The sequence below is a fragment of the Nymphaea colorata genome, chromosome 12 (genome assembly GCF_008831285.2).
Source record: "Nymphaea colorata isolate Beijing-Zhang1983 chromosome 12, ASM883128v2, whole genome shotgun sequence".
NCBI classification, from domain to species: domain Eukaryota; kingdom Viridiplantae; phylum Streptophyta; class Magnoliopsida; order Nymphaeales; family Nymphaeaceae; genus Nymphaea; species Nymphaea colorata.
The window spans coordinates 15,104,725-15,126,387 of NC_045149.1; the positions used below are offsets into that span (position 1 = coordinate 15,104,725).

At 39.9% G+C, this 21,663-nt stretch overlaps 2 protein-coding genes across 8 annotated transcripts in view; one reads left to right on the forward strand and one right to left on the reverse strand.

Annotated features, from left to right (window-relative positions):
* LOC116266350 (isocitrate dehydrogenase [NAD] catalytic subunit 5, mitochondrial-like) overlaps positions 1-14,010 on the reverse strand; it is a 15,898-nt gene extending 1,888 nt beyond the window's left edge. Inside the window, exons 1-7 of one of the 6 annotated variants that reach the window (XM_031647523.2) lie at positions 13,711-14,010; positions 11,815-12,135; positions 11,568-11,729; positions 11,409-11,483; positions 11,076-11,185; positions 10,935-11,007; positions 9,961-10,461 (exon numbers count right to left, since the gene is read on the reverse strand). In XM_031647523.2, coding sequence (XP_031503383.1) covers positions 10,270-10,461; positions 10,935-11,007; positions 11,076-11,185; positions 11,409-11,483; positions 11,568-11,729; positions 11,815-12,135; positions 13,711-13,875 — 1,098 coding nt within the window. In that variant the 5' untranslated portion in view covers positions 13,876-14,010 and the 3' untranslated portion in view covers positions 9,961-10,269. Of the gene's footprint in view, positions 1-9,960; positions 10,462-10,934; positions 11,008-11,075; positions 11,186-11,408; positions 11,484-11,567; positions 11,730-11,814; positions 12,136-13,710 lie in introns of those variants that run through there. The other 5 variants (XM_050080852.1, XM_050080850.1, XM_050080853.1 and 2 more) reach the window with 5 other exon arrangements.
* A 1,522-nt stretch (positions 14,011-15,532) lies between these two features.
* LOC116265214 (uncharacterized) lies at positions 15,533-21,210 on the forward strand. Of its 2 annotated transcripts, XM_031645770.2 has the most exons (7): positions 15,533-15,660; positions 15,881-16,189; positions 17,768-18,256; positions 18,406-18,627; positions 18,707-18,791; positions 19,385-19,495; positions 20,630-21,210. In XM_031645770.2, the coding sequence occupies exons 2-7, from the start codon at positions 16,073-16,075 to the stop codon at positions 20,995-20,997; spliced, it is 1,392 nt and encodes a 463-aa protein (XP_031501630.1). In that variant the 5' UTR covers positions 15,533-15,660; positions 15,881-16,072; the 3' UTR covers positions 20,998-21,210. The 2 variants fall into 2 exon arrangements, with proteins under 2 accessions (XP_031501630.1, XP_031501629.1); XM_031645769.2 differs by lacking the exon at positions 15,533-15,660 and having other exon boundaries at positions 15,722-16,189.
* The last annotated feature ends 453 nt before the right edge of the window (positions 21,211-21,663 follow it).

Genomic DNA, 21,663 nt, shown 5'->3' on the forward strand with positions numbered 1-21,663 from the left:
GGGTTCATCGCCACTTTTGCGTTCATATTTACATGATCACACAAACTCTTAAAGACCATTATTACCGATGCATCAAGTTGGTCATGCATTGGTTGTGTCTACTAGTCGACCTTTTATTTCAATTGCATCTAATTAACATTTTCAACTTGATGGTTGGGGCATTCTTCATCAAATTCCTTGAACAGTTCCCAGGTCTCAAGGGACTGTTTCCTCTCTTGTTGTAGAAGGTTCATCGGATCTTTTATGCTCCTAATGAGATATCACACATAAACTCCTAAAAGTGACTATTATACCAATGCATCAAGTTGGCCATGCATTGGTTGTGTCTATGAGTCAGCAAGCTATTTCAATTACATCTAATTTATATTTTCAATTTCGTGGTAGGGTCACTGCTTCAGCAAGTTCTTATAGCAATTCCCAGGTCTCGCGGGAATGTTTTCCCTTCTGTTGTACAGGGTTCATCGCATCTTTTGCGCTCATAGTTAAATGATCACACATAAATTCTTAAAACTGACCATTATACCGATGCATCATGTTGGTCATGCATTGGTTGTGTTCTAACAGTCAACCAGCATCTAATTGACATTTTCAATTTCATGGTAGGGACAGAGCTTCATCAAGTTCTTTGAGCAGTTCCCAAGTCTCACGGGACTGTTTCCTCTCTTGTTATAGAGGGTTCATCGCATCTTTTGCAATCATAATTAGATGATTACACATAAACTCCTCAAATTAACCATTATACAAATGCATCATGTTGGCCATGCATTGGTTGTGTCCATTAGTCGCCAATTATTCAATTGCATCTAGTTGACAATTTAACTTGATGGAAGGGACGTTGCTTCATCAAGAAGCTGAACATTCCCAGGTCTCACGGAATGTTCCTCTCTTGTTGTAGAGGGTTCATCGCATCTTTTGCAATCATAAGTAAATGATCACACAAAAACTCCTCAAACAGACCATTATACCGATGCATCAAGTTGGTCATGCATTGGTTGTGTCTATCAGTGAGCCTATTATCTCAATTGCATCTAATTGTCATTTTCAACTTAATGGTAGGGGCATAGCTTGATCAAGTCCTTGAGCAGTTCCTAGGTCCACGAGACTGCTTCCCTCTTGTTGTAGAGGGTTCGTCACATCTTTTGCACTCATAATAAGATGATCACACATAAAATAAACTACTCAAACTGACCAATATACCGATGTATTAAGTTCGTTATGCATCGGTTGGTCTATTAGTCAGTCGTTTCTCTCAATTGCATCTAATTGACATTTTTAACATGATAAAGGGGACGTTGTTTCATCAAGAGCCTTCAGCAGTTCCCAGGTCTCACGGACTGTTTCCCCACTTGTTGTAGAGGGTTCATCGCATCTTTTGTAAGCGTAATAAGATGATCACACATAATCTTCTAAAACTGACCATTATACCGATGCATCAAATTGGCCATGCATTGGTTGTGTCTATGAGTCAATCAGTTATCTCAATTGCATCTAATTGACATTTTCAACTTGATGATAGGGACATAGCTTTATCAAGTTCCTTGAGCAGTTCCGAGGTCTCACGGAACTGTTTCCTCTTTTGTTGTAAAGGTTTCATCAGATCTTTGCACTTCTAACGAGATGATCACACATAAAACTTCTAAAACTGACCATTACAGAGATGCATCAAGTTGGCCGTGCATTGGTTGTATCTATTAGTCGGCCACTTACTTCAATTGCATCTAATTGAGATTTTTAACTTGATGGAGGAGACGTTGCTTCATCAACATCCTTGAGCAATTCCCAGGTCTTACGAGGACTGTTTCATCTATTGTTGTAGAGGGTTCATCGCCACTTTTGCGTTCATATATAGATGATCACACAAACTCTTAAAATTGACCATTATACTGATGCATCAAGTTGGTCACGCATTGGTTGTGTCTACTAGTCGACCTTTTATTTCAATTGCATCTAATTAACATTTTCAACTTGATGGTTGGGGCATTGCTTCATCAAGTTCCTTGAACAGTTCCCAGGTCTCACGGGACTGTTTCCTCTCCTGTTGTAGAAGGTTCATCGGATCTTTTATGCTCCTAATGAGATATCACACATAAACTCCTAAAAGTGACTATCATACCAATGCATCAAGTTGGCCATGCATTGGTTGTGTCTATGAGTCAGCAAGCTATTTTAATTACATCTAATTTATATTTTCAATTTCGTGGTAGGGTCACTGCTTCAGCAAGTTCTTATAGCAATTCCCAAGTCTCGCGGGAATGTTTCCCCTTCTGTTGTACAGGGTTCATCGCATCTTTTGCGCTCATAGTTAAATGGTCACACATAAATTCTTAAAACTGAACATTATACCGATGCATCATGTTGGTCATGCATTGGTTGTGTCTAACAGTCAACCAGCATCTAATTGACATTTCAATTTCATGGTAGGGACAGAGCTTCATCAAGTTCTTTGAGCAGTTCCCATGTCTCACGGGACTGTTTCCTCTCTTGTTATAGAGGGTTCATCGCATCTTTTGCAATCATAATTAGATGATTACACATAAACTCCTCAAATTAACTATTATACAAATGCATCATGTTGGCCATGCATTGGTTGTGTCTATGAGTGAGCCAGTTATCTCAATTGCATCTAATTGTCATTTTCAACTTAATGGTAGGGGCGTAGCTTGATCAAGTTCCTTGAGCAGTTCCTAGGTCTCACGAGACTGCTTTCCCTCTTGTTGTAGAGGGTTCGTCACATCTTTTGCACTCATAATAAGATGATCACACATAAACTACTCAAACTAACCATTATACCGATGCATTAAGTTCGTTATGCATCGGTTGTGTCTATTAATCAGTCGTTTCTCTCAATTGCATCTAATTGACATTTTTAACATGATAAAGGGGACGTTGTTTCATCAAGAGCCTTCAGCAGTTCCCAGGTCTCACGGGACTGTTTCCCCACTTGTTGTAGAGGGTTCATCGCATCTTTTGTAAGCGTAATTAGATGATCACACATAATCTTCTAAAACTGACCATTATACCGATGCATCAAATTGGCCATGCATTGGTTGTGTCTATGAGTCAGCCAGTTATCTCAATTGCATCTAATTGACATTTTCAACTTGATGATAGGGACATAGCTTTATCAAGTTCCTTGAGCAGTTCCGAGGTCTCACGGAACTGTTTCCTCTTTTGTTGTAAAGGTTTCATCAGATCTTTGCGCTTCTAACGAGATGATCACACATAAACTTCTAAAACTGACCATTACAGAGATGCATCAAGTTGGCCGTGCATTGGTTGTATCTATTAGTCGGCCACTTACTTCAATTGCATCTAATTGAGATTTTTAACTTGATGGAGGAGACGTTGCTTCATCGACATCCTTGAGCAATTCCCAGGTCTTACGGGGACTGTTTCCTTTATTGTTGTAGAGGGTTCATCGAGGAAGAAAGGGAAGGAGGGAGGAGGAAAGGGGAAGGAGGGAGGAGGAAGAAAGGGAAGGAGGCCGGAAGGAGGGAGGAGGAAAGGGGAAGGAGGGAGGAGGAAATGGGAAGGAGGGATCGTGGAAGGAGGGAGGAGGGATTGGGCACGATAGTGGAAGGAGGGAGGAGGGAAGGAGGCGGAGGCGGAAGAAGGGAAGGAGGGAGGAGGAGGAAAGGAGGAGGAAGAAAGGGAAGAAGGGAAGGAGGCGGAGGCAGAAGAAGGGAAGGAGGGATCGTGGAAGGAGGGAGGAGGGAAGGAGGGGAGGGGAAGAAGGGAAGGAGGGAGGAAGAAGAAGGGAAGGGGGGAGGAGGAAGAAGGGAAGGAGGAAGGAGGGAGGAGGAAGAAAGGGAAGGAGGCGGAGGCGGAAGAAGGGAAGGAGGCTTTCCCATTTCCACCGATTCTTCCTCCCACGCCATCAAACGCAGAAATTTGTTTTCAGAAAAATAATTCCAAGTTAACAAACACAACATAGTTTTGGAAATGTAGAATTTTATTTCTCAAAACCAATTCCAGAAATAAATTTTGGAAACTTCTTTCCAGAAACATATTTCTGGCCATCAAACGCTACCTAATGGATAGGTGTAACATTTTGTAGATTTCACTGCAAAAGGTTAGAGTGATTATGCTGTCTAGGGTTGTAGGTGTTGAATTATGAGACATTACATGGCCTACCAACCCTTTCTCTGCTTGTACTAGTTTTTGACAATACTCTTAAAACTGCAATGTATATAAGACACTGAGTTGAATGAGTATATCTCGTTCCCTGCTTGAATAAGTGTTCAATACATGCTCCAACTAATCTCCAATTTGATTCATCCTTTTGCACCAATAATAGAACATGATGATACCTCAGATATTCCTCATCTCTTGAGTGCTCCCAAAGACATATATGGCGCTCTCTCTTGCATAGATAATGAGGCAGGATGCATAGAATAGTTATTAAGTCTCAAACAAAATTGATTCTTCTTCATCACTTCTCATCATGAATGCCCCCCTGATGCTCCATCAACCATTTGCCTATGCTTATGAGTCAACTTATCATAAAAAATATTGCACCAATTGTTATTTTGGAATTGATGGTGGGGACGTAGCCACATAAGATCCTTGAGTAGTTCCCACATCTCATGGGGTTACTCCCCCTCTTCTTGTAGAAAATTGGTTATAGTATTTCCATATTGGTTCATTTTACCTATGGCAAAGTATATTTTCAAAAACTCTTTATGCATCTCCATATAGTAATTCAAACATTACCCAAGGATTTCTTACTCATGTTTTGCCTTTATCTTTCATTGAAAAGGAAATATCTAAAATACAGAACAAGATCTTAAATTTGAATGCTCATGGTAGAGGGATATTATCATATTTATAAAGGCAACTACTGTTACAGCTGGGTAGTATATCTGAAAACTAGAAAAGCCATTTATGAATAGCTGTTGTAATCTGCCTAGACAACGGAAGCTATGGATTTAAAAATTAATTGTCATATGAATGGCAATAAGAAGCAGTAAAGAACTGTACAACAATCAACAGTATTTTCAAGCATGGAATAGAGATAAGCACTAGATCAGAAACAAACAAGCCAAAACTACACAAAACATCTGCAAATAAATGAGGGCAGTCTAAGTTGATCATCAATCAGATGAATGAAAGCAAGGTTCTCCAAACAAAACACAGAATAGACACATGATAAACGTGAAGGACCTTCAGCAACATATTATAGAATATTAACTTCATTTTGGGAAAAAAAGAACCTCACATACCACGTGTACCTTTTCAAACCTCTCAAGAATGATGGGTTTGTTTCCCTTTTCCAGTGCCCTAAGGCCCCATGACTACAAACAACTGCTTACCAACAAGTGGCTCTATCACCTATAACGTACAAATGCTCCATTTAGTTTGACTAGATTGTTTGCCAAAAACCAATTGTGTTATGATACATATGGAGAGAAAATTCCTGACCTCCCCACCACGTTATGATCTTGGTACTCTTGATGTAGATGATTCCTTCTTCACAGCAAGACCAGCATCTTCAAGATCCGCCCACAACTTTTTGCAAGCTTCAAACAGACCAAGTCCACTGAAATAACAAAATAGGAGACTCCTATGCTTAGGGCAGACGGTGAGAAAGTGACGCAACCAAGAATGATCAATGAACTTGCAATTTCGCTCAATCAGCCCGGGAAATGAAATTTCTCCTATGCTTAGGGCAAACAGCGAGCAAGTGAAGCAAGTAGCGACAACAATGTTGATAGATCGAGAGTAAACTAGAGTTCAAGATCAAGGGACACAGATCAAGAGAAAAACAGTCAGAATGGCCAATCGAGGGAGAGAGGGAGCGGGAGAGTGAGAGAGGTGCACACGCCAATCAGTAGATAAAAAATAAAGAAAGGGACAGATCGAGATCGAGAGACCAAAGAGGAGATTGAACATTAATGGAGATTGAGAGAACGTACTGGAAAAGCAGGGAGAGATAGAGATCTGGAAAACTCCTGCGAAGTAGGGAGCGAGAGATAACAAAATGGGGAGAGATTGGATGAAAATAGGAAATTAGGTTTCTTATAGAAAAAATTGCTCACCTTAACATGCGCTTGTGCTTATGCGGATATTAGGAATGATTCCCCAAACCATGAACCTGGAAACGTCGTGGTGCGATGAGATGTTGCCACCAGTGGTGATGAGGTTGAGGAAGTTGGCCCAACGGAGGACGAGATGCGTGAACTGTAGCAAGATCTGACATTGGCATAGAGACCAAGTTCTTTCCGCAGGGCAAGATTCAATGATCTATGGCCCTTTGCAATCCGTGTAGGCATTGGCCCTTTTAAGCCAACACCATTCCTCCTCACAGATTCTAAACTTTCCCAAGTAAAAAAACTTTGTGTCCTAGGGTCAACTTGGTCACCCACAAAATGTTCTTCCCATTCAATGGGCACTTCAGCAGCATTAAACACCTAAAATAGTGAAAACTAATCCCAGGTCAATCAAGTAATCCATGCACATAGCTACAATCTTTATGGTGAAAACTCAGAAATCCACCGCAAATCATTGGAAAGATAACTCATGCGATAAGGAATCGGACTGATGTGATGGCACGTCAAATATGAAATATCTCAGTCTAGATACTAGAATCCTTTCATCTGAAAACAAATTTCACAGCACCTACCAAATACCTGGAAAAAATACAACTCCAGCAATGAAAGTAAATAATTTCATCTAAAAATGCTTTTCATCATTTATTCCAAAAATTATTCTCAGAGTTGCCTAAAAAGGTCAGGCACTCCCACAAAAAAATTTCCTGGTATACACATGAACAAGTGCTAGTCGATATTTTGCACGGGTTCTTCCTGATAAAACTTTAGGAAATCATAGGCAATCTACGAGTTTTCTAGTAAAACACCATGTGCAACTAATCATCATCGCACTAACAGGAAAAAACAGAACAAGAACTGTTGCAAGGCACCGAACTAACAACATAAGAGGTAGACCAAACTCCTCATCACAATTTACATGCACTCTCTAACACCTAAGTAACTAGACAATAACTTGAGAAGCCCTCCAGATGCTCTGGATACGTGATAGAGAAAACAGCAAAAGCAATCAGCCATGATGTTTCACCAATCTGCCGAAGCATTTCCTCAACTAGGATCGTGGGCCTTCAGTGTATTGTCTGCAATAACACCCTCGTTCCAAAATGATGCGATACTTCGTTAACAGACAGAGGTGACAACTAACTGTGGTATCTAACTAATGTGCAAAAAATATCAAAAGGAACATAACTGGATACAGGTAGATAACTTATAAAGTTGTGATGCAAGATCATCAGCATACTAATTGTGGACAATATAATGAAAGAGCGCCAAAAAAATTAAAAGAAAATCTCATCGTTTGCAGTTTAATAGGTACCGAGGCAGACAAATAACTCTACCACTTGGATAATGTTCAACAGATTCCGAGATTGGGATCACACACTGTATGGTACGAAATCATAACTTATGACATAAAATTTGAAGCCGACATGGCATGAGAAATTAATTGATCGAATTTCGTTAGAATCAGCTCCATCCGATTATGTAAATCAATTCTCCGCGACAATCGATCAGGCCAATTATGACCGCCTAAACGCACCATACGCGATTCCTTGATCTTAACCAAAAAGCGGTAGGAAGTGTCAAAATTTATCACCGCAAAAATTCTTCAAGAATGACGACGGTGGTTGTTCAAACTGACAAGTAGTGAGGAATCCCCATCAGTGCTCCCAAAGTAGCTAGAATACTTTAGGATACTCTTGTTAGGAACCCAACAGGGAAAGAGTAAAGAGTTCTTCTTCAAATTTTCGAGGATTCTAAAAAGCCAAAGAAACGAAGACTCTGAAGCTAACAATTCTGTACATAGACGACTAACAGGAATTCAATTGCGATTTTTCGTTGCGAAAACATCGCCGACGGAATATAACAGCGACGATGAGACCTACAGTAAACCAAGAAAGCAAACAGAGGGGGCTTTTCTTGGGCACGGACCTGTTTGACGGATTCGGCAATCTCGGGCCCGATGCCATCGCCGGGAAACAGGGTCGCGCGGATGGGAGCGGTAGCAGAAGCGGCGGCGGTGGAGGAGAGGGTGCGGGCTAGGAAAAGCGTCGTCGATTGGCGCCGGAGAGCGCGTCCAAATATGCTAGCAGCCATTGAGAGGAAAACCGATCCTCAATGGCAAAAAAGATCCTCTCTCCCTCTCTCTGGCCGATCGTGGTTCTCCCCACTTCTCTTCTCCTTCTCTCGCCTCCGACGAACCCTGGAAGAAATCAGAAAGGTGACTTCGTCTCTCGCTTTCTTCCGGTGGTGATGAGGTTGAGGAAGTTGACCCAGCAGAGGACGAGATGCGCAAAGACGTGGCGGTTTTGGAGGATGACAACAATCTCTCCCAATCCCTTTGCAAAACACTCTCGAAGCCCTCACTCTCTCCCGTCTCCTCCAAAAATTTCGTGCGTATTTCCCTTCGAGTCATAGCGATCATTGTTTCTGTGGGACAAAATTTTTGCCAAACCATGATGAGAGCAGAGAACAGAAAGAGCAAATGATGATGAGAGCAGAAAGAGCAAATGAAGCACAGAAAAACAGAAAGAGCGAATGGAAGAGGGAGGAAACTTACAGTCTTACTCCACCACCAGAGGCAAGTAGCGAATTCTGAAGGATGAACTGCGACAACCCACGCACCCAATCTGCATCTTCCTCCATCGTCCGCCCCATCGACGATTCGGCCTCGCTCCCGTCAAGAGAGAGCGAGAGAGGCTTTCCAAACTCGGCAGGAAAAGGAAAGCCTTCTTAAAACGGTAACGGTTGAGAAGTTTGTTTCTTGAACTTTTTTTTATAACTTTTGTACATAACTTCAAATTCCGAAGACGCAAATACAAAATATTAAATCATCGCGGCTAAATCGTCACCCAAAGCGAGAAAATAAATCCGATCCAGTGCTTTATTTTTTATTCATTAATTAATGAGTTACCGATAATTATTGTGGAACAAGTTTATGAATCGGTATTTGACCGGTGTTTGGGTAGGTGTCTCGGTTTCAAGAATTGGGTTGGAGAGACATCTCGGTTTCAAGAACCGGGTCGGGAGACAACTCGGTTTCAAGAACTGGGTTGGGGAAGCATCTTGGTTTCAAGAACCGGGTTGGAGGTGTATTGGTTTCAAAAACCCGTGGAGAGACAACTCGGTTTCTAGAACGGGTTGGGAAGGCATCTCCATTCAAGAACCGGGTTGGAGAAACGTATCGGTTTCAAGAACCGGGTCAGGGAGGCATCTCGGTTTCAAGAACCAGGTTGGGAGACAACTCAGTTTCAAGAACCGGGTCGGGGAGCGTATCGGTTTCAAGAACCGGGTCGAGGAGACATCTCGGTTTAAGAACTGGGTTGGAAAGGCGTCTCGGTTTCAAAAACCGAATTGGAAAGGCCTCCTTTGAAAGTTTCACCTAAAACTATGGCGTGCCAATGCGTCGAAGTGAAGAGGCCAGAAACTGATTTTGTTTTCGACTTTCACCACATGTTTCTTACCATTTGCAAAGGGAAGTACTGCACGATGTTTAAAACGTGCAATTACACCAACCCACTTAATTACCGTTCCTTCATATCCGGAGTCAAATTTACACGTGAGAATCAAGAAGTGTCATCGACATTTCCGGAAGAACTTTTTTCCTGTAAGGCTTGGGCGAAAGAATTCAATAGGTAATCGAACCCGAACTCTGTAAGCAAAAAAATGAGCACTTTTAAGTTAAGTTTGTAAAATAGAACACGTTTCTTTTACTTCCTAGGACATATTATTCATCTTTAACCCAATGAGCCTGTTTTACAAGTTGAAGCAACTTCCCTGCAAACCAAATATGGACAAGATCTTATGGCCACGGCATCCATTAGAAGACGAAAATTTGTTAGCGATTGTGCCATGCAACCAATAATTTTTATTCTCTGTAGGCAGTGGAAAACTATCTAGACAGGTAGAAGGAAGGTGAACAAAATAATATCTGACCCAATAATTCAGTAATAATATCACAATAGAGATCACCAGCCCAATGGTTTGTTGGATAAGATTGATCTCCAAGCATCAAAATAAATTTAAAAAGAAGAAAAAAAAAGTGAGGGTAGCAAAATGGGTCATTTACAGCATAAAAGAAATTACTGGGCATGCAATCTTATTAACCCTCAAGGACATCGTTCCCGCAAGCCCATATCCACTAGAAGTCTAGAATGAGAGAAGTTGGCTGGGCCAAATTATTCAAAAAAAAAAACCAGCCATTCTGACCATTTTTTGTGAGCTCTCAAAGGTTGTTGCAAACTGCCTCTGTGAATTCGGATGTTGTTGCAGTGCCCCCAAGATCACGAGTCCTGTGATTTCCATCTGCAATGGTCCTGAGGATGGCTTCATGAATTCTGTCTGCTTTATCATTGAGACCCAAATGCCGCAACATGGATACTGAACTCAAGAGTAGGGCTGTAGGATTTGCAAGGTTCTGCACTCGTCCAAGCAAACAAACAAAATGATAATTATGTCTTCTTCATAACGTCACAAAAATTATGCCAAAACTTTGAGAAGACCAAAAGGTGACAACTGACAAGTGGGCAGACTAACACCAACGGGTAACTGAAATTTTACTAAAAGCTGCAAGATTCCTTGATAACATTAAAATGACCTCGATTATGAACAGCTGTGCGAGCTGCAGTACTCCTAAACTCAATACATTGGACATGGTCCTCTATGAATGTATTCAAATCGGAGGTGAAGATAAGACATACACAAAATTAAATCACTTGATCTTGCGAAACAACTTCAGAATATGTGAGGTGTCATGGACAGCCTAAGGGCAGCCTAAGTCAAGAACTAATTCTGCAGAGATTTGAAATGTAGCAACAGCGAGACACAAAAACCAATGTGATGAGATGAAACTGGCTAATACATAGGCATGTACATCTACAGAGTTCTCACCTTGCCAGCAATGTCAGGAGCTGAACCATGCACAGCTTCAGCCAGTGCAATACCACCCTCACCAATATTACAGCTGAAAAAAGAAACAAATGAGACTGGTATTTGCAACTCTGGAGCAGATAAATGTTGAAAAATATGTACCTTGGCGTCAAACCCAATCCTCCAATCAATCCAGCACAAAGATCACTGATAATGTCTCCATAAAGGTTTGGCATCACCAACACATCAAAAAGAGAAGGATTTCTCACAAGCTGAACATACAGATCACTGGATTAATGTTTATTTTAAACACACAATGAAAGTGTCCGCTCAACTCAGAGTAACTAAGGTACAATGCAAATTTGACAAATTGAAATACAATTGTAAGAAACTAAGAGATGGCTTGATGAAAAATAAGCAAATATGCAGTATATAAATAGCGTGTGAACATTTTTGTTCTCATCATCATAGAATTAGTAACAACATATAGCGTACCATCATACAGCAATTATCAATGATGACTTCCTCATAATTGATCTCTGGATACTTTTCTGCTACCGCTCGGCAGCACTGCAACGAAAGAGAATGGAAAGCTAAGTGAGATCAAAGAAGAGAAATCATCATCTCGGAAATGGAAAGCAAGTATAAATGTACCTTGAGAAAAAGTCCATCAGTCTTCCTCATAATGTTGGCTTTGTGTATGGCAGAAACTTTTTTTCTTCCATGGGTTTTAGCATAGTGGAAAGCATATTCTGCTACTCTCAGACTAGCTTGTCTGGTAATGATTTTGATACTTTCAACAACTCCTCTAACAACCTGATTACAAAACAAAAAACTAACTGAAAAGCTCGAAAAAGAGGGCAAGAGAAGACAAGAGACAGCCATTGCTCAACAAAATTACCTGATGCTCCAGGCCACTGTACTCGCCTTCCGTGTTCTCACGAATTGTCACAAGATCAACATTATCATATCGGGTTTTGTAGCCAGGGAGGCTGTAGCAAGGTCTGACATTGGCATAGAGACCAAGTTCTTTCCGCAAGGTAAGATTCAATGATCTATGGCCCTTTGCAATCGGTGTAGCCATTGGCCCTTTTAAGCCAACACCATTCCTTCTCACAGATTCTAAACTTTCCCAAGTCAAAAAACTTTGTGTCCTAGGGTCAACTTGGACACCCACAAAATGTTCTTCCCATTCAATGGGCACTTCAGCAGCATTAAACACCTAAAATAGTGAAAACTAATCCCAGGTCAATCAAGTAATCCATCCACATAGCTACAATCTTTATGGTGAAAACTCAGAAATCCACCGCAAATCATTGGAAAGATAACTCATGCAATAAGGAATGGGACTGATGTGATGGCATGTCAAATATGAAATATCTCAGTCTAGATACTAGAATCCTTTAATCTGAAAACAAATTTCACAGCACCTTCCAAATACCTGGAAAAAATACAACTGCAGCAATGAAAGTTAATAATTTCATTTAAAAATGCTTTTATTCATTTATTCCACAAATTATTCTTAGATTTACCCAAAAAGGTCAGGCCACTCCCACAAAAAAAAATTCCTGGTATACACATGAACACGTGCTAGTTGATATTTTGCACGGGTTCTTCCTGACAAAATTTTAGGAAATCATAGGCAATCTAGGAGATTTCTAGTAAAACACCATGTGCAACTAATCATCATCGCACTAACAGGAAAAAACAGAACAAGAACTGTTGCAAGACACTGAACTAACAAAATAAAAGGTAGACCAAACTCCTCATCAGAATTTACATGCAATCTCTAACACCTAAGTAACTAGACGATAACTTGAGAAGTCCTCCAGATGCTCTGGATACGTGATAGAGAAAACAGCAAAAACAATCAGCCATGATGTTTCACGAATCAGCCAAAGCATTTCCTCAACTAGGATCGTGGGCTTTCAGTGCATTGTCTGCACTAACACCCTCATTCCAAAATGATGCGCTACTTTGTTAACAGAAAGAAGTGACAACTAACTGTGGTATTCAACTAATGTGCAAAAATATCAAAAGGAACATAAATTGATACAGGTAGATAACGTATAAAGTTGTGATGCGAGATCATCAGCATACTAATTCGTGGACAATAGAATCAAAGAGCGCCAAAAAGATTAAAAGAAAACCTCATCGTTTGCAGTTTCATAAGTACCAATGCAGACAAATAACTCTACCACTTGGATAATGTTCAACAGATTCCGAAACTGGGATCACACACTGCATGGTAAGAAATCATAATCTATGCCTTAAAATTTGAAGCCGACATGCCATGAGAAATTAATTGATCGAATTTCGTTAGAATCAGCTCCATCTGATTATGTAAATCAATTCTCTACGACAATCGATCAGGCCAATTATGACCGCCTAAACGCACCATACGCGAATTCTTGATCTTAACCAAAAAGCGGTAGGAAGTGTCAAAATTGATCACCGCAAAAATTCTTCAAGAACGACGACTGTGGTTGTTCAAACTGACAAGTAGTGAGGGATCCCCAGGACCCCATCAATGCTCCCAAAGTAGCTAGAATACTTTAGGATACTCTTGTTAGGAACCCAACAGGGAAAGAGTAAAGAGTTCTTCTTCAAATTTTCGAGGATTCTAAAAAGCCAAAGAAACGAAGACTCTGAAGTTAACAATTCTGTACATAGACGACTAACAGGAATTCAATTGCGATTTTTGTTGCGAAAACATCACCGACGGAATATAACAGCGACGATGAGACCTACAGTAAACCAAGAAAGCAAACAGAAGGGGCTTTTCTTGGGCACGGACCTGTTTGACGGATTCGGCAATCTCGGGCCCGATGCCATCGCCGGGAAACAGGGTCGCTCGGATGGGAGTGGTGGCAGAAGCGGCGGCGGCGGAGGAGAGGGTGCGGGCTAGGAAAAGCGTCGTCGATTGGCGCCGGAGAGCGCGTCCAAATATGCTAGCAGCCATTGAGAGGAAAACCGATCCTCAATGGCAAAAACGATTTCTCTCCCTTTCTCTGGCCGATCGTGGTTCGCCCCACTTCTCTTCTCCCTCCCTTGCCTCCGACGAACCCTGGAAGAAATTAGAAACCTTTCTTCCTCCGTCGCCTTCTTCCGCGAACTTTTTTTATTCGAGATGTGGTCAATCTTTTTGCCCAAATTCAAAAAATAGCCTCACATTTTCTCTATATTTTTAATATGGGGCATATTTTTTTTATGCCAACTGCCAAACAACCATCTTAAAGAATTCCACCATTCAAAATAATGATCTATCGTTCTTTATCTTTACAAAATATGCATTTTAATGTATAATGTTCATGATCAGGTTATCCCGAGCAGGTTATTTGTTGACGTTAACATGGCTCGAAGGAGACGCATTTTGCAAGGTCCCTCCCTCTTATTTCACCATAAATAATGATATAAGATTAGGCTCCTCATTGTCCCTTACAAGAAATCGAATACATAGTTTCGCGGTCGGTAATAGAACCATAATAATTTGCCCTTATGGAAGTTACGCGCACCGGGTCAATGAGACCTCAACATTTAACTCCTCAAATTGTCTAAACTCTGATTGCATGTGAATATGGACTCATGCATTTCAATCTTAATTCAGACATTATTAACGGAGTGACACAGTTAATTGCATGTGCATGACGGATTTTTATGGACGAGAGAGAAATACCACTGCTTCAGTCATTTCTTGCATCAAATGAGATTTGACTCCGCTATTTTTCTGCAAGTGGAGATTAATATTTAGGATGACACAAAAGAAGACTCATTGCATTATATCATTTCACTAATCTAAACTGCAAAATATAAAGCACTCAGTATTAAAATAAAGTAAAATAATAAAGTCAATACATAATGGTTGTGGCCATGAATCCATCACAACTATTAAGATTGCGTTTAAGAAGTTTGCGAAGGGTAATAGTGGTTTAGGTTTCTTGGACACCCGTTTGAGATTGGATCGTGACAGTGATGGTGACTCAAACATGAAGCTGAGGAAATTTCAGGATCATATCTAAAGGGCGTTTCTATCTTGCCGAATCTTGGATGGTTAAAGTTTAAAAATCCATTGCTAAAAATACTCATTATATTAGCATTAACGACAATTTTGGCAAAGTAACAGTTTAAGGTGATTTCAATGGTGATTTATGGTCCTTTATAGCCATGGATTTTTTATATTTTAGCCATATATTACTCTCTAGCATTTGACAACATTTATTTTTTTGATGTACAAATACTGCATTATATGTATCTGAGATCTGCAGCATCTTTTTGTGTGTACGTAACTCTTGCATATGAACTCTTAATAGTTCTTCAAAGCTGCCAATTGCAGTTGTAACCTAATTCTTAGTTGAAAAAGAATAAATAAATGGGGCCTATAATCTATAGTAGGTAGTAGTTTTTTTTTTTTTTGGGTAATGATGCAGAATCTATGTGTAGTTCTTTACAGAATTGGATAAGGTATCTATCAACCCATCGAAGCGGGAAGGTAAAAAATTAGTATCGCTTAGTGGCGTGTGATCGACTTAATAGATGAGCCAGATCCAGTTGAAGCAGTTCTACACAGTAAAAGAAACTTTTTAGGATCTTTGTTTTTCTCGACAACAACCTACCCAAAACAAAGACTCCAGCACTTAAATGGGTCTGCTTACTACAAGGTAAACTTCAGGCCATACCTTGAAAAGCCAATCTATCGAGATTCGAGAAAGCTTAAACTGCAGAGACTCCGGTTGCAACTTTTGCATGTGTAAGTTCATTAGTTCAAATGGAATTGATGATGGCTCAAGTAAATGACCCGCGCAGAAAGCCATACCTTTAATACGAAAAGTGGGATTTTGCATTATCCTGAAATTCATAGGCGTGGATTCGAAAATTTCCGTTCAATTTTCGACAGCCAGCCCTCAAAAAGAACTTGGTCTCCGCGTTTGATTTTTAAAATTTCATCGTTTTTCTTTTTCTCTTCGCAGCAAAACGAAGAAGTTGCTCTTTCCTGCCCCTCAGGGTCCTCCGCGGTCTCCTTCGGTCTTGTTCGTTGCCTTAAAATTAAGATTTTTATGATCTGACTTGCTCCACATGTCAGCAATGCGATGCTGAGCTGGATAGTTCAGGAATCAAATTTCTAGGCTTCTAGCTCAAGAAAACTTCCTCTACTTCTTCAGATGGAATTTACAGATGCTTACAAACAAACCGGCCCCTGTTGCTTCTCCCCCGATTCGCGCTTCCTCGCCATAGCCGTCGACTATCGGCTAGTCATCAGAGATATTGTCTCTCTCAAGGTACGCTTTGATCTTCTTGTTTTTGTGCAAATGCACGACTACCCAGTTCACTGTCCTAGCATTTTAGCAGCTGGAGTCTTAAGGCTTGATGACAGATCAAAGTGTTTAATTTTCTTTCCTTTTTCTTATCTATACGCCCTGCTAACGAAGTGATATTGTTTCGATTTGATGGTTTTACAGTTTGCCCTGAATGCTTTTAACTCTTAAGAAAATTTTACTGATTGTTGGTTCTAGAGTGAGTGAAGTGGTCGTCAATGCGATAGATTTTGGAAGCAGTGGAAGATGAGAAACATAGGAACCGACATGTTGTAGGTACCCAAGTTGCTTTTTACACTGCTTTACTTTTTGTTGTTATATTCATCTTTTGGTTTGACCATTATGCGTCAAAATAAAGTATGATTCGCATTTAAATGAGAAATCAGAGACCAGTATCCATCTTCTAACAGAACACCGAGGCTTGCGTCATTTCTGTCTCAATATGGAAGATTTAGATAGGAATAGATGCTAATCAGCTACCATTAGATGACATAAAGGTTCACAATACTGTCACATTATGGTTTATCTGGGTAGAAATAGAAGCTTCATCAGGACAAAGAGGAACGGCCCTTCAGCATGGAAAGGTTTCTTAGAATATGGGCTAAAAGATTCTATTAATTGGGACGCCACAATAGGCTATACGAAAAGAAAATCTCATTGAGACACGTAAAACCTCTGTGGTGGCTACTATGATGCACGAGCCAATATAAACAGGAGAAGGAAAATGGAAAAAAAAAAATATGTGAAGACCAAGAATAGGTGATGATGCAACATAACAGAGAAACACGTAACTTCAATGAAATTGAGATAAACAGAGACCTTGATGCAGTTGCCTGGTTGTCTACTTTATGATCCCTGGTGACGTACGCAAGTTCAATATTTCTTTGCTATAAATTTAGACTGAACGGGCCTTTGAGTGCTTCATATCTCAGGTTTAGTACGGCATGATTGACACGACCTCCTCTAAACAAGTGAATCTCAAGACCAAGGGTCCAACCATTGAGATGATCTAATATCCTCAGTCAGCTAAATACATTTACAGATCCTCAAAGTTTGATCTCCAGTCAAGCTACAGCAAGGACTTACACATTGCCTAACTATTTTGTTCTGCATATGGTCTAGAGTTGCTGGCCATGATCTATGATTCAAAGGTTTCATTCTTCTCTTAGGAGACAAAATTTTAGTGTAGAGGTGCATAATAATTGTTTTTTGTTCTTGCGATTGCCATATCTCCTTGTGATTTTGTTGTGCCTGTAAAGAATCTCTATATGAAGAATTGTCTATGTGATTGCTGTATCTCTCTCTACTTTTCATGATAGACTGTTCGCATCCACCTTTTTTCAACCTTTCATATCCCTGCTTACTGCTTTCTATAGAAGCTTGCTATTGTTGTTTTAATGTTTTCACTTTTCTACTGTGCTGAATCTTTCAGAAAGTAATATAGCTACGTTCCTTTTTGCTTTAAGGAAGGCACTTTTTTTTTAGATGCCAACTGTTGTCTGCCATTGAAAAATTGCAACAAGTGGATCTACTTTGTTGCAGGTTGTACAACTGTATTCATGCGTGGACAAGATAAGCTACATCGAATGGGCTCTCGACTCAGAATACATTCTTTGTGGTCTTTACAAGAGGCCAATGGTCCAGGCATGGTCATTGACACAACCTGAATGGACATGCAAAATAGACGAAGGCTCTGCTGGTATTGCTTACGCAAGGTGGAGCCCAGATAGTCGGCATATTCTAACTACATCTGATTTTCAGTTGCGACTTACTGTCTGGTCATTGGTGAATACAGCTTGTGTCCATGTGCAGTGGCCGAAACATGCTTCAAAAGGAGTGTCATTTACCCAGGATGGCAAGTTTGCTGTGATATGCACACGGCAAGATTGCAAGGATTACATAAATCTGCTGTCTTGTCACACATGGGAGATAATGGGAGTTTTTTCTATTGACACGCTGGACCTAGCGGATATTGAATGGTCACCTGATGATAGTGCAATTGTGGTATGGGACTGCCCTCTGGAATACAAGGTACACTGATCAACTATCTTTTTCATACTAGCATGCGCAGTGGAGGGGTTAACTTATACCCTTAGTATTTTATTGCAGGATTTATAGTTTGTCTTATTCTATGATCCTCTTAATTTGACAGAGTTCTCTGGATTTTTCTTTTTCTCCAGGTGCTTGTTTATTCTCCAGATGGGAGGTGCTTGTTTAAATACCAAGCGTATGAAAGTGCATTGGGTGTAAAAACTGTTGCCTGGTCACCATGTGGTCAGTTCCTAGCAATTGGTAGTTATGATCAGATGTTAAGGACATTGAATCACCTGACATGGAAAATCTTTGCTGAATTTGTGCATGTTCCCACAGTTCGAGGTTCTTGTAATGCTGCAGTCTTCAAGGTTGAGGTTCTAAACATGGCTTTGTGCTTTGCACGAGTTAGCACAATTAAACCTTAATATTGTGTATTTGTTTGTTCAGGAGGTTGACGAACCTTGGAACCTGGATATGTCAGAACTCTCTCTCGAGGATGAATTTCGTCATAATATTTCAGGCAATTGTGCTGGTAACTTCTCTTTCCTTCACATGTACAAACACATGCATTTTTCACAATGTTTTCTGTGGCTTATGTCTCAATTTTTGAAACAGAAATTGTGTTATCCTGCAACAAAATACAATCTTGTACACATAACCTGACGCCTATTGCAGCTTTAATGTTTTATTATTGTTTCCTTTTGATGGGAAAAGACATGCAGCATTTGCTTCTTCCAACACTCAATTAAGCAGATTTTGACATATTCAGATTCCATATAATATTGACATGGGCTGCAGTGATCCTTTTAATATTTTTAACTAAAATTTTCATATTTTCCTGTTATAATTGCCATCAAGTTGGCTAACTAATGATCTTTTATGCTGTTGATATCTTTTATAACTCTGCAGATGACAAACAGATCTCGATCTTCATATAAAATAAAAATCACTTAAGAAGCTGTATCTTCTAAATTTTAATAGCTATGCCAAAAGAAAGCCTTTAGAAGCATTCAACAGATATCATTTTGGAGAACTTCATTGTAGGGCGTCTAACATTAGTTGATGTGCATCTGTAAATTTGTATTTCTGAGTAACAAGTAATTTTCTTCTTTTCCTGGTATTTAGAGGTTACTCCTGAAAGCCACTTCCGAGTTAGATACAAAGTGATGGAGCTTCCGATTACTTTACCTTACCAAAAGCCACCACCAGACAAACCAAATCCAAAGCAAGGTGTTGGTAAGTCACTGAATATCCTGTAGCTAGCATGTGGTCACGATGCATGATTTTTTGAACATCATCTTCAGGTTTGAAACAGAATAATCTAATACCAAACTAAATTGGTAAAGATAATATCAACTCTCATAATCTAGCCAGTAAAGGCTCATGGGAATCCGTGGATGATACTCAATGCTTTTAAACATCCCAGCGATTAAGTTTGTGCTAAGTCTTCTGAAATTCTTTTCAGGAGCAAGTATGAGTCTCTTAAACCAATTTCTTTCTACAGGCATTAATAGAACATTTGCAAAAATATGTCATCCTTTTAAGTTGAAAAATCATCTGGTTTTGTACCTGTTGCATCAGCCGTTTCTCTGCTTTTTGTCAGATTCCTCATCAACGCTGGTTTATACTTTATCTTTCTCTTTCGATATGATGATGCTCTGCATATGTTTGATATTTTTTTCTCTACTCCTTCCTGCTAATAAATGATGTCTGAGTTGGACAAATCTTTGTGCAGATTTTTGGCTTGCTCATCAACTGAAGTTAGTTTGCCATGTTCTCTAATTTGAAATCAGTCTCATGGTTCACTACATGATTCAGTAATACAACTCTGAACAATCATGCTGGTTTCTTTGGTTCTATATTTAGGTGCCCTTTTTGTCCTGCATTTGTGGCTTCTGGTTAATTGTTTTCTTGTTTTGCTCCTTCTCACCTAAAGGTTAAGTTAAACAATTCTAACTGTTAAAATTATGTTTCTGTCGTGCTCTTAACTTGTGGCAAGATGAATCTCCATCTTTTTTCTTTTTTAAAAATTCCCTGAGAGATCCTTTTTTATTTCTTTTAAATGCAGTGGCATACCTATGAGACCTAGAAACGACATATTTGAGCATGTGGATATGCTTATACGTGCATATCCTGTGCATGTGCATTGCCTGATTACTATGTTCCAACATGTGAAATCTTCTTGATTGGTGTTCCTTTTGTGCATTTCTGTCGTAGATGTGTGGTCAGTTTCGTGTTTGTTGACATCTGAGTTTTGCTTCCCACCTTTTTTACTTTATTTAAATGCTCTCAGACTGCTGTATTCTTTTTGTTGATCATCCTTGTGCTCCCTCTCTCTTCCTCTCGAGTTATGACAGTTTCTTATTTCAGGCCTTCTGTCATGGAGTAAAGATAGTCAGTATCTATTCACTCGTAATGACAGCATGCCAACTATTCTTTGGATATGGGACATACACCATCTTGAGCTTTCTGCTATTTTGATACAAAAAGAGCCAATCAAGGCAGCAGCTTGGGATCCTTCACGTTCTCGCCTGGTTTTGTGTACTGGAAGCTCGCACTTGTATATATGGACACCATCTGGTGCATGTTGCGTAAATATTCCACTGCCACAGTTTATGATCAATGACCTGAAATGGAATGCAGATGGTAGCTGCCTTCTCCTCAAGGATCGTGAGTCATTTTGCTGTGCTGCAGTTCCCATGCTGCCAGAGTCTGATGAGGAGAGCTCAGAGGGATGACAGTTCTCTGTCCCTTGTGGCAAGAAACTCTTTGCCATGTGACCAAACTTGGGAACACGTTTTACGGGACAAAGCTTGTAATGCTCATACTACTTGTAGCTGTCAATCAAGGAACACAATTAAATGCTTTGTTTCTCTGCAATCATTTCTGTTACTACTAATTGCAAGAAGAAACATGAACACAAATTTATATGCTTAGATTGGCCCAGTTAATGTCTGTTAAAAGTGCCCATGCATGGACACTATGTTTGTGCCTCTGCCACAATGTATGGTGGTTAGTTTCCTTCGTTCTCTGAATAGTTTTACCTATCGCCCTCAAAATGCGAAGAAAATAAAAAGATTCGTGAGCTTGTAGACTCTTCGCTGAAGCTATGCTCGAAATTTGAAGCCCAGACTTGACTTTAGCTTAGGACAGGGCCTATAATTTTCAAGCTGATCTGAAACGTCCTCTGCCCTCTTTTATCCAGCTTATGAGCAGGCCCGCAAAATAAGGCCATACAAACCTGTCTAGAGCCACTCCATTAATGGTGCACTGATGAGATAATTTCCTTCAGCATTTCCGTTTTTACATGAAAAGTATTAAAAGAAAATAAATAACAGGTTACAAAGACAATTGCTTTTTCCACCTTAAAAGAGACAATAGCCTGGAAACAACAAACATCTCAT